This window comes from Phoenix dactylifera, chromosome 2, assembly GCF_009389715.1.
Source record: "Phoenix dactylifera cultivar Barhee BC4 chromosome 2, palm_55x_up_171113_PBpolish2nd_filt_p, whole genome shotgun sequence".
In the NCBI taxonomy this organism is placed as follows: domain Eukaryota; kingdom Viridiplantae; phylum Streptophyta; class Magnoliopsida; order Arecales; family Arecaceae; genus Phoenix; species Phoenix dactylifera.
This window is the reverse complement of record NC_052393.1, coordinates 8,819,879-8,832,554: the sequence shown is the minus strand read 5'-3', so window position 1 is coordinate 8,832,554 and position 12,676 is coordinate 8,819,879. Positions and strand designations below refer to the sequence as shown.

The following is a 12,676-nucleotide window of genomic DNA, read 5'->3' as shown; positions in this document are numbered from 1 at the left end:
AGGCCCTTATGGGCCGTGCCGAGCTGGCTCGCAGGCCGTGCCGTGCTTGGGCAGCTTGGCCCACGAGTCGTGCCAGCCCAGGCCCTTATGGGCCGTGCTGGGCTCGGCCCGCGGGCCAGGATTTGGTAACCCAGCCCGACCCCCTTTTATGGGCCGTGCTAGGCACGACCCGTTACTTCTTCGTGCCGGGCCGTGCCGGGCCATGGGCGGCCCGGCCCAGTGCCCATCTCTAATTCTAGGCCACGAGTTATTATGAATGACCCCAACTGCAAGGCCTTAGACTCCGATCCGGCCCCAATACGCTGTCAAACATGGATCCAACCAAAGTTGTATAGGTGAAATTATATCATCATCAGTGGCCACATTCCTATAAATGCAATTACATCATCGCCAGATGCAAATCAAATTGATGACCGTTATCTGCTAAGGAGCATATTCGTACCTTTGAAGAGATAAAGAGGGAAAAGATATAAAAAATTGTTCTTGGTAAGGCTAATGCTCCAAACTGGTATTCAAATACAACCAAAAAAATTCTCCACTGTACAATATCTACAAGCTATAAATTATGTGTTATTGATGAAACAACAAAATCTTTTCTAAGTCTCCCCTAAAGAAGCTAAACCATATAGAATCCAAATATATTAAAGCTCAAGACTCTCCTAGATAAATATATTTTTCCAGCAATCTACAGAAAATCACATTCCTGAGAGAAACGGCACTTCCCAGATCAGAAGAAGTGTATACATCAAATTTCACCTTAGCTCACACAAATGGGAAAGCAAAGACCTAAATCATCTCCATATGGTCTCATTTGCATCTGTGAAAATGGCATTGTGATGTTCAATGAGGCACTGGATTACCTCAATGGCACCATAATCTGGGGGTGCATCATCATCCAAGGGGATCTGGGAAGAAGCATCATCATCATCATCATCTTCATCTGCCACCAAATAAAGTTTATTAATAATAATCAAAGTTTTATCAATATAGTCGAAGATGCACTTCTTAATCCCCCCCCCCCCCCCCCCCCCCCCCCCCCCCCTTTCTTGAGTAAATTTCAAAAGATTGTTTAGAACCTTTAACACTATAAGCTGGATTTTATTATTTGCCAATACCATGTGGATATTCAAAATAAGTGAAGCAAAACATGGAAATCCATGTCAAAATTTGTTACAGAAAAGTCTGAGAAAAGCATTTTCCAAGGGAAGAAAGAGCGCAGGAAATTAAGGTCAAAATAACTGACCTATAACTAGAACAAAAAACAAAAAGTCAGAGTATGAGTCTTTTGTTTGCTGTGTAGACTTATACGCATGTTTTTTTTCAACTGGTTGTTCTTTGCTTTATATCCAACCTAATGTGGCAAAGCCTTGTGGATTTCCAGAAATGTTTAGGCTGAAATATGTTATCACCAAGGCTTGTGCTTAGATGCACATGAAATTTTTTTGCAATTCCATATTGTCATATTAGAAACCTAAAAACTCATATAGCTTGTCAAATGAAGGTAAGATACTCTAAATCATTGACCTCATAATAGATCTTAAGTGTGTGTGTCCAAGTACAGAGAACTACTCAAAAATCCATCACATTCCAAAGCCCCGACCCCCACCCCCACAAAAAAAAAAAAATACTTACCCAAAAGGCCATCCCAGGCATGCTGATTTGATGCCAGATCCAGAGTCTTCGAAGGACCTTTTGATGTATAGCTAAGATGAACATGGAAATCTTCTCTTGAATCACCTTTCTGCCACATTATTAATGGTGCTAATTCCACAGCAAGGCTATGAGCGTCCATCTGCATTTAATTAATTTTAATGATATATTCAATTCTAAAATAACAATCTGCCTGTATATGCACATGAAATTCATTCATAACTGAAATAGAAAAGTAAGAAGGGTTGGAAATGTAAAGAATGTTCTTTGATTTCAACAGATAGGAAGATACTCCAATGAGAGAAGAAAGAAAAGATAGAAACAAGCCAGGCAGGGGAGAATAAAGAAAGAGGAGGTCCAGAATCTCAACTGCAACAGAGAATTACGGACTAACATGCATCAGAAACTTCAGTTAATCGTGAAGAAAACATCAAAAGTATCCTATACAGCCCTATTAAATGCTTTCATAAAAACTTGCTTGAAGAAGCAGAGAATCCAACACAAAGGAGAACCTTACTCTGGAACCAAATTAATTTACTCCACTTAGTAGTAAGCTAGACCTTTTCTAAGACATCACCCAACCCATATTGGCGACTACGAGGAGCTGGACAAATATCCATTCCACCAAACAATTGGAAATATGTACCAATCTTTATAGCCACATCAGCAGTCACAAAGCACCTGTAAGACGTGTATCCTGAGAGATAATTCAGCTTTGGGGACCTTCCACTGCTTCGGTCCTCTCTTCTGCATCTGCATTAGCTTGTCTGGCTATCTGGAAGACTGGTACGCAAAACCAAAAGGGAAGGAGGGTTGGGAATCAAAGATCTAGAAGTCAAGATCCAAGCACTCCCAGCCAAATGGGGCTGGGAATTCCTGAAAACAGACACAGAACTTTGGAGAACTCAGATACGATGGGCTTATCACAGAAAAATCAAATTAGCATCTATCTGGAAGGCTAGGAAAAGAATATCTATGGTTTAGAAAAGGATCCTATCCACTCTTCCCTTCTGGAATGGACTAAAACCTGAGCTTGAGAATGGTCACAACATCAATTTTTGGGAGGATACTTGGCTGGGAGACATCCCGCTTTGTTTACTTTTCCCCAATTCTATGCTGTTTCAAGGAAGATTAGGATCACCGTTGCCTCTAAATGGAACACAGTAGAGCTGTATGGAATATCAAAGTCCTCCACCCACTGCAATTAGAAGAAAAACAAAGAACTTAGTCAGGCCATCCACATGCACATATTCGGTCCTATGGCGAAGTAAGAATCCAGTTCAATTCTCTACAGCTTCCTTGTAGGACTCCTCAGGACTGGGTGTCCACACTGCCCTTTTGGAAGTAAACTATTGAAAATTCCTATTCCTCTTAAGATAGCTCAATACCAGAGAGAATCTCAAAAAGTGAAACTGAAGCAGATCTTGGTGGATATGCCTTCTGTAGTGAGACCGTGGAATCCTTGGATGTTGGATCCCATCTTTCCAAGTGTTCGTTCATTCACGATCATTGGTCAGTAATACTAGCTCAGTTAAACCTCCTTAATCTGCCTGCTAATGTTCAATCTCTCTGGACTACATGGAGAGATCCAATGTCACTAAAAGCCTTGGAGTTGGTGTTGATCAGCTCTGTGCTGCCTTCTTATGGACCTGCTGGAAAGAACAGAATGCGAGAAACCTTCTTGAACAAAGCTGCCTTGCCCAAGCAAAACCTCCATTCCCGTCTCAGTCTTTTCAATGATTGGTCCATCCTATGTACCCAAAAGTAACTACTCTGTCTCCAATTTCTGGCATAGACATAGGTCACCAAGCAGTTTACTTGTTTTGTATTCTTGATTAGACTCTGTCTAATCTTTTCTTTTCTCCTTTAAAATTCTTTCTCTTCCTTTGAATAAATATGGTTCCTTTGCCTCCTTTTCCCACAAAAGAAAAAACAATATTCTTACAATTTTGGATCTATTCGAAAGCTCTTTTTTGTGACCTCACAAAATGCAAAACATGCCTTGTAGGGACAGAAACCTATAAAACTTAATTTAATCCAACGGATGCCTTCCTCAGGTTGCAGTTTTTTCATGATTCTAAAAATGTTGCTGAAGATTAGAACAACTAGAATGACAAGAAGATGCAGATAACTAGAAGGATTTTCAAGGAGATGACTATGCAGAGCAAATGGCAGAAAAAAAGTACTCTGTTCCAACATTTATTAAGGAAAGCTGAATGTACGAACTTGAACAAAGTTCATATTGTTAAGTAATATTGCATCAACAACCATGTGTACAACTACATAACATGTACACAAACACAAAATAGAACAGTGAATAACATAAACAAGGAAACTTCCTGCAAGAAAAACATATAATAAAGCAGATATGCCTAAAGAAATCACACTAGAATTGGTTTCTCAGATAGATGTATAACATAATCTCAAGAATTAATAGGATGCCAGAGGTTGATTTCTGCTATAAGCAAATAAGAGGAGATGGCAAAGATTGTCTTAGTTTCTGCTAATAATCAAACACCTTCTCCAGTTATTTTAAGAAGAAAGAAGTTTAATTTGATGGCATGTACTATTGACATTCATTGTACAATGGATTGCACATAGTTGCATCATGTGTTTGCATACCACACATCATGAATTGTCTACTCATTTAGAAACCAATAAAATACTCCCGGCATGTGTTTTCAGTGCCTTGGGCTATGCATATTGCAACTCTTAAGAAATATTGCCCTTCAAATAGGACTTTCTGCATCATTGTGGGGATGATACGTCATGACCAAGATTCGAAATACCATGGTGTGAAGGTGTACAGGTCATGTATTGGATTTGGTATGTACCACAGCAAAACCCCATATCAACTTATGGTTTGCCGATGCAGGGTGGTAAAGCATGGTATGTACCATGGTAGGCTCTCTACAGGTGGTATGTCTTGCTGCATGGAAGATTAGCTCATCCATTGTTGACCTCTATTATTGGATACTACCATTCTTAAATTAATCCATGAGCACTGGAATCATGTGATGCCAACTACTCTTTCCAGCCAGTGAGATTTGTTCAGCATCAAATGCTGGCTGTATGATGCACAGGCAGGTACCATGCCAACCTAGATGGCCATGCCACCCAGCTGAGAGCTAATCTGTGCCAAGCATTGGCACAAACCATGCTAATGCAAATCTGGCATGACATCAATAAACCATGCTGATCTCATGTTTGCGCTTTTCCCATTGAAGAAAAACAGCAGAGAATTACTTCAGTAGAGGTCCACATGTTGTGGTCTTCATAAGGTTCCATATATTGTATAGAAGAGAATTTAATGTAACATGGACCACAAATCATTGAAGACCAGTTACTCTTCAACTACATGAGCCCTCTAGAACCTTGAGACACCATTTGTCACCCATATCTTTTCAATTCTTTTTTGATAAACAGATGAGGTCCAATTTATCTTAAGATAATTAGTCCTGTATATGCTTGATGATGCTTAGATAGGGTTCTATTTATTTTTTGACTATTCAGAAATGTGTCTTGTAATAGAATACCACTAGTATGCAACTCCATGTTGACTCGACCATCTTGCAACCCTAGATAAGTGACTGTTGAAAGTAGGCTAAGGTGATCTTGCCAACTTCTATTTTGGAAATATAATTCATTATTTCCACTACAACCAATGATAAGTTTGCCAGATGAATGGTTTGGTGCTGAACAACTTCTGTTAGATTGTGTCCAGGAATACTTCAAGGTAAAATGATCTTTGAAGCATTTTTGTGCTTTGGCTACAATAAAAAAACCTACATATGCAAGCATATCTTGAAACGGCTATGGATATTTATAGATGGGTTACAAAGAGAATATCTTGAGATGTTGAGAGAGTTCACGAGAATGATAGGGACCAACACAACAAGTGACACCATCAATGCATATGTGCAATATTATCAGTGGTTACAATTTCTGTAAATCATGCAAATGAATTTCGATCATATAGAATCAACTAATGAATACTCAAATTCTACTCTTTTCACCCACATTAACAGCCCCTCACAAAATGAACACATGCAGTAGATAAATAAGGAACATACATAACAAATAAAATGTCTGGTCAGAGGGTATGTAAATGCTTAGTTGTTTTAAAAACTGACGGTATGTTATAACCACATAAAAAGAAGTGTAGCTTCAAACTGCATAAATTTACAACCATGATAGATAAAGACCAGAAAAGAACAGACTACCTTGTTAAGTGATGATTTCTGGCTCACCCGGAGCAATAAAGCAGTAACAAATTCCAGTGTCATGTAATTAGCATTTGGAAGCTTCTTCAAAATATTTCTCATGTCATGTAAGCTACTCCTTGCATCTCTAATTTCATGATACAGAGCAAATGTAGTAAGTGGCTCAGGTAGGCTAGCGAGATAACATTTAATTAATGTAGCCAAGTCAACTGGGCTTACACCCTCTGGCAAAGATGCATTCCAGTCTGTAACATTCAAATAAAACTATCAAATTCATGATTATCTCCAATCCAAGAGTAGAACAGAATTGATAGGAAGCGATACCTTGGTTATAAAGCGAAATTAAGTGTCGAATAACCTTTCTGTCTCCTTCAGATTTAAACAAGTACTCAGTGCTTAATCCTAGTGAGGCAAATTTCAGCATCAGTTTTTCAATTGTCATGCATAAACTACCATTTCCTACAACTTTTTATCTGAAACCACCTGATATAATGAGATTATCTGCACATCTGACCAATACTTGAGGAACAGGCCTGGTAGAATGTTGCCGTTCTAACGTAAGCTCAATTGGAACACCAAATACTGCAACAAATTCATTACAACATGCTTTAGCTTAACTTCCCATATTTTTCCCGTTACATATGAAACAGTTCATTACTCATACAACATTACAAATCATTACTATTTCAAGTTAAATTAAACAAAAAATTTAGAGACAATGATAAGAAAGGCTTGGGTTGACAAGTGCAATGCATAGGTTCGAGTCTTGAGGCAGACACTTATACAAACACAGGTTTGTCCCTGGTCCGCCCGTCCCAGGACAACTGGGTAATGGCCCTTATACACACACACACAAGTTTTAAAAACCACCAGAATGAGATGGTACAAGGAATACTGTACCATTCCAGAAAATACATACACATGACAGAGAGAGCTTATACTTTATGAACACTGCTTAAACTTTTATATTAGAAGTTAAGTGTTTATTCTGCGCCATTCACTGCCTGTGTTTCCAAGAACTGATTAAAATTCAGATATAATTCAATGCATTTTCTAGCTCAAATGCATCAGTTAACCAATCCACCTGCACCAAACTAAATTAACGATTCTTCTTACCAGCAAGCAAGCTCAAATACAATGAAGTCCAGAGGTGTGACAAATATGTCTTACAACTTATTACAACTGAAATCTCGCATCGCTCAGATGTTTACATTCGTCATATCAACATGATCAAAATAAACATTGTGTACAAATGATTGTATAAGCACAAAAATCAGTACTCAAACTGTATCTCATATTATAAGTGAAGGACCATTTTCTATTGTGAAATTATGCAATTCAGCTGCTGATCTCCATAGCATGTTTATTGCAAAGAGTAGATATACCTACTGTCCAGCACTTGCCCCTTTTGAGTAACATGCTATAAAGCTAGGAATTGAATTTTCAAGCTCGTAACACCGACGCCATAGACAAACTATTGGAGACCAACCATTCATGAGAGATCACCATCACTGTATAGGAGTTTAATCTTATACTCATTATGTTGATGATCAAATTGTCATCCGAAGCTGAATCCATAGATCCAGCAGGACCAGCACTTCTCGTAAGGTCCAGAAGATGCTACCAAGATCCCATTGTCTTCCATTTCTCAATAGCTAGCAAGTTCAATGGACGGGCTATTAAAATAAGGAGAAATCAGTTGTCTTTCAGTAGCTGACGTATGACAAATTTGTCAGAGTCCCACTTTAGTTCACTTGTTATATTTGCCATCATTTATGCTGACAGGTTATAAGGGATATGCCTATGTCATAGGAAAATGTAGTCCTATCCCTTTTCCTAGAGGGAATTTATTGGTAGGTCCCATACAGCAGTTGTCTCTACCCTTTTCCATGTTATTATTTTCAATAATGGTCGCAATAATTTAATTAAACCAGGTTGTTTGGACTCTTCAACTGACAAAGTTGCCAACATCAGGTATGCAAATACATCCATAATGATAAGATGCTCTTAATAATCACAACAACAGATCTCAGTTTCATAGAATTAATCTCAAAATCTTAAAAATAAACCATACTGCCCATTTGTCTTTGCAGTGTCTTATCTCACTTATGTTTCAAAATAAGATACTACACACAGACATATGCCCTCTTAAGAAACACTAAGAGTGAAGCTATGAGACATAATTTATTTTGAAATTAGATCTAAATGGATTCATAACATTATGGTTCTGAGATATATATTTCTCTTATAGATTAGCTACATTAGATTCTGGTTTAACTCATAGAACCTATTTCAAAATCGCCTGTTACTTGTCTCTGCCTTCCACTTGTATTGTTTTGTAACAATCAGATTTTGACACATTTCATCTAAGTATCAATATCGATAGACTCCATTAGACACTATTTGTGCTTCTGTTCTTCATCAAGCTATATCATCTCAGCTGCATAAAATCAGATACATTATACTTAATTTTTAATACGTATATATATATATATATATTAATTTATTTGTATATTTATACATTATATTTATATTTTTATGTAGAAAGAATCAGACGATATCTTTCTTAAAACAAACAAAAAGGAAAAGAAAGATGAAACATAAATGATGATCAACTAAGCCTCAAGGGCTTTCTTAAGAATAAGAAAGAGGAATCTTATGGAAATATCATGGAATAAGATTTGATCTATTCATGGAGATTCCATAAAATCCCTTTCTAAAAATAGAAAGTTCGAAACAATTGAGAGTTTTTGGAGATTGGATGCAGTGTATAGAATGAAAACTTCATTCTCGATTCTATGAGAAAATTTTATGAATGCATTTCATTTGCTTCCCCACATAACAACATCCTAGCTACAAAGATATAATCATGTATCTGCTGCATTTTTTGACCCCAAGAGAATTAAATTTGGAATTCTACCAAACTTTAATTCTGTAGAATGCACTGAGTTGGCTTCACTGACCATATGTTGCAAACAATTCTGGAGATTCGCTACAAGACAGCAATTAATGTGAAGCTTTGCTTTGAGCTTCTGAAAAGGCTTACCAAGCCTTGATAGGCTGACCAGGTGTCTTTAATCATGTTATAGAAGTTTAAAGGTTAAATTTGGCCTATAATAATTACAGGTGAATCCTACTACAAGATGATTGACAGAAAAGAACAGTTGAGGATATTAGCTGTAATCCATCCTCTTACAATTTTCAGATAACAAGGATAAACAAATATCCAAAACACGACCACAAGGAAAGAATGTAAACTTACCATCATTGCTTGCCACTCCCTGCAAAATGCAAAAACATGTAAGAACATGCAGGAATGCAGCTGAATGGAGAACAAGTTTTCTGTATTATGATAAATGATGTACCTTTTGCCAATGCTCAATATTATTTAAAATGCCCTTACTTTTATCTGCTGTCTTCTTTGCTGCCTGGAATTATTAAGGAAAAAAATGTAGTGATATTTGGTGAAGACTAAAATGATGCAGCAGAACATGAAATTGAATTCTGAGAAAGAAAGAGAAGAAAAATAAAGGTAGAAGAAGAAGAAGAAGAAGATAGTTAAGTTGTACTATATTATGAAGGAGAGAAAAGACAAAAGTATATTTAGTTAAGATTAGTATGTTTCCATGACATTATATTAAACAAAGTTGCAAAACACGAGCAATAATCTCTAAAAGCATCCAAGTCAACCGCAGAGTTTAGTAGGTTTGCAGGATAACCAATATCCAACTGCTGCTAAGTGATGATAGCATGCATTGTTTTTTTCCTTTTTTAGCATAAGACTTCAATTTCATGAGGTTTACTGGCTGCTTTTAGCAACTATGCCAGAAAAGGAAGCCTGAAAGCAGTACAGGCAAAGAACATGCATTATCCTTCAAATTACAAGGGATGATACATAGAAGGAAGAGCAAGAGTGTGGCTTTAAATTCAGGTTTTTTTGGTGCACCTCATAAGAACAAAGAGAAACGCCTAAAAAGAATTTCTTTTAGGATTTAAGATTTTTTTCTTTTTTGGTATCACAAAAAATGAAAATGTGGCAAAGTAGAAAAAAAATAGAACATTGACATGACAAGCAAAAATTAGGACAAAGAAACCACTGAATGATATATCAAAAGTTTATTGGACTAAATCTTGACCCCAACACCTCATCCCTCCCCCAAAAAGAAAAGGGAAAAAGAAAATGAAAAAGAAAAAGAAAAAGAAAGCCCAGGCTTGATAGTGTTAAGAACAGTAATGTGTCGAATACATTAGCCTGAGCATCAGTAGGACTTATTGGCCTTTTAATTAATCCGAGACACTTCTTTAGAACCATTCTTCTCAATTTTTTGTTAAGGCTTGATATACATTGTTGACCTCTTCCCTAACAACTTCAGCTTTTATGGATTAGTGGTTAGATAACATGGCTTCAAAGTCTAAGATCATGGCTTCAAATCTCCAGTTGGGCCAAGTTTACCCATTTATTCTCGAGTCTTTTCTTCCCTTTGCCTTGTTACCTATTGAGTCATTCTTGACTCGTTTATGCCTTCATGTTTTTTTTTGGTTGGGGTTGGGGAGGGGAGGGGAGGGGGGGGGGGGGGGGGGGGTGGAGGGGGGGGGTTGGAGGATGTTAAGGCTGGTATACATTATTGAACCCTTCCATGATAGCTTACGCTTTTGATCTCCAGTAATTTATAAATATTTTTAACATGCATTCATGGCATGCACCTCCATTTTGCAAAAATGGATAAGATACTCTGAGTTATATGATCGAGAACTCCTGATAAAAACCTGATCTGATGATTTTCTTTGGTATAGGTTCTGTCATGACGTGGTTGCATTACATGTTGTCTGCAACCTACTTAGCATTAGGTAGTTGCCCAAATGTTCCACACAATAATAGCTATTGAAAGCGAATCACAAAATAATGATGGATAAGTCAGATAAGCCTCTCACTCCTCATCTATCTATGTGTATGTAACAAAATAAAATCCTGAACATGTTGTCTGATTGAGGAACAATAGTAGGTGCCCGATGAATTGGAGGTAGCTACAATGGCCAATTCCACTACATGTATTATTCCTACCTTCTTTTTTCCAAGAAAGTCAAAACTGATTTAAGATCGAGCAGTTATATGCCCTGCATGTTGTTTACATAGGTGCAGCTTATTAAATTCCGCCAATGTTTCTTTCTTTCTTTTTGTGTGTGTGTCCATGTCATCCTATCCAATCAGAGTGCCTCTACAGGATAGACCTCAACAGAAAACTATGTTAGAATTCCACAGGGTAACTAATTTTTAGAACAAAAGCTGCATCCTTGGCACTTGAATCCTTGTAAGAGTGGCACATCGCTTCACCACATAGGCAACACATCCTGACAAAATAAATACTTTCATGGGCTTATTATATCTTCAAGATGATTTCCTGTAAATGAATAGCTACATGTTGTCAAAGTTAATCAAGCAATCCTGCTTTTTTTTATTTTTTCTTTAGTGGCTCACTGTCGATGAGAACAAGTTTCTCTAATCTGGCTACAGGACAGGTGCAGTGGCCGAGATCAACTAATGCATCACATCAACATAAGTACATAAAGTTCAGGAAATAAAAACCAAGAAATCGGTATCTACTTCAAAAGCTATTGGAATTGTACCTCTTCGACCTTCAACTTTCCCACGGTAACCTTCTCCTTTGTTTCTGATAAGCCCTTCCTCAGGAGCAATCCAGTGGAAGCGGCAGCAGAAAGAAGGCGTTCTTGCATGCTCTCTCCTGGCGGTGCTGCCGGCCTGTTTTGCCTGGCTTGCTGAATGAGGACCCACCGGCCCTTGACCACCGACCCGACCTTCCCAGCCATATCAGATACGTTTTCGCCTGCATCCTTAGCTACATCTCCCACAAAAGCCCCGGCTGATTGCCCAGCTTGCTTAAGCCTCACCCCTGAATCGAAGCCTCTCACACTAAGCATCACAAGAGAGTAAAAAAAGAAACAAAAACAAAACCGCCTAATTAAAAAGAAATCAAGAATAACTAGATGTAGATTACCAGAGGAAGAGAAGAATTCAGTGGCCTTTTCACGCCAGCGAGGCGAGTCCTCGGAAGGCATGGCGAAGTGCGATCAAACGAATGAAGAAAACCTGAAATAGAACAGGTTTTATCTTCCAAGAAAGAAAAGACACGAGCCTCAAAACGATCGAATAATCGATAAATATTTCAAAGAATCACCAATCGAGCCCTATATCCATATACGGCGTAATTTATATGCAAAACTTCAATCCAACCAAGAAACTGAAGTGGTAAATCAAAAGTATCACATTCGAACCTAGACGAAATCCATCAGATTAGGGGAAAAAAACCATGCCATCCTGAAATCTCGTAGGTTATTGTTTTTTTTTTTCCTATTGAACCGATGGAAAAGCAGAGCGGGGTATTTTCAGCAAATTCAATCAGAGAGAAGAAAGATTCGAAACCCTAAAATCCAAGAAAATGTCGAATTACCTTCGATTTTTCTTTCTTCTTTCCTTCTGCCTTGAAGCAGAGAGCGGAGGAGGGCTGGAAAGTTCAATGGATCGAGAGGGTGAGATGATCGTTCTTTCTCTCGGCAGGCAAAGAGAGAGATTAGAGATAGAGCCGGCGCGGACTTGGAATCCTACGGGCTCCGCACGATGTGACGGCTCACTTGGGCGATGGGCAATAAACCGCTGCCACGTGTGTGGATCCCAAGGTTTCCGTGCTGCGGGTTCTGTTGGCTGCGATGGAGACTAGAGAGTAGTCAACCGTAACGGTTATTTGTGGCACCTAGTGCATATCGGGTAGTCTCCAAAAAAAAAAAAA

The 12,676-nt window shown here is 38.1% G+C and overlaps 1 protein-coding gene across 1 annotated transcript; it reads right to left on the bottom strand.

Annotated features, from left to right (window-relative positions):
* Nucleotides 1-470: 470 nt before the first annotated feature.
* Nucleotides 471-12,473, bottom strand: LOC103717289 (uncharacterized Rho GTPase-activating protein At5g61530). Its single transcript, XM_008805611.3, has 10 exons — nucleotides 12,341-12,473; nucleotides 11,888-11,979; nucleotides 11,499-11,782; nucleotides 9,239-9,301; nucleotides 9,136-9,154; nucleotides 6,357-6,455; nucleotides 6,198-6,275; nucleotides 5,874-6,118; nucleotides 1,633-1,792; nucleotides 471-940 (listed from the first exon to the last, which is right to left on the bottom strand). The coding sequence occupies exons 2-10, from the start codon at nucleotides 11,946-11,948 to the stop codon at nucleotides 792-794; spliced, it is 1,158 nt and encodes a 385-aa protein (XP_008803833.2). The 5' UTR covers nucleotides 11,949-11,979; nucleotides 12,341-12,473; the 3' UTR covers nucleotides 471-791.
* Nucleotides 12,474-12,676: the final 203 nt, after the last annotated feature.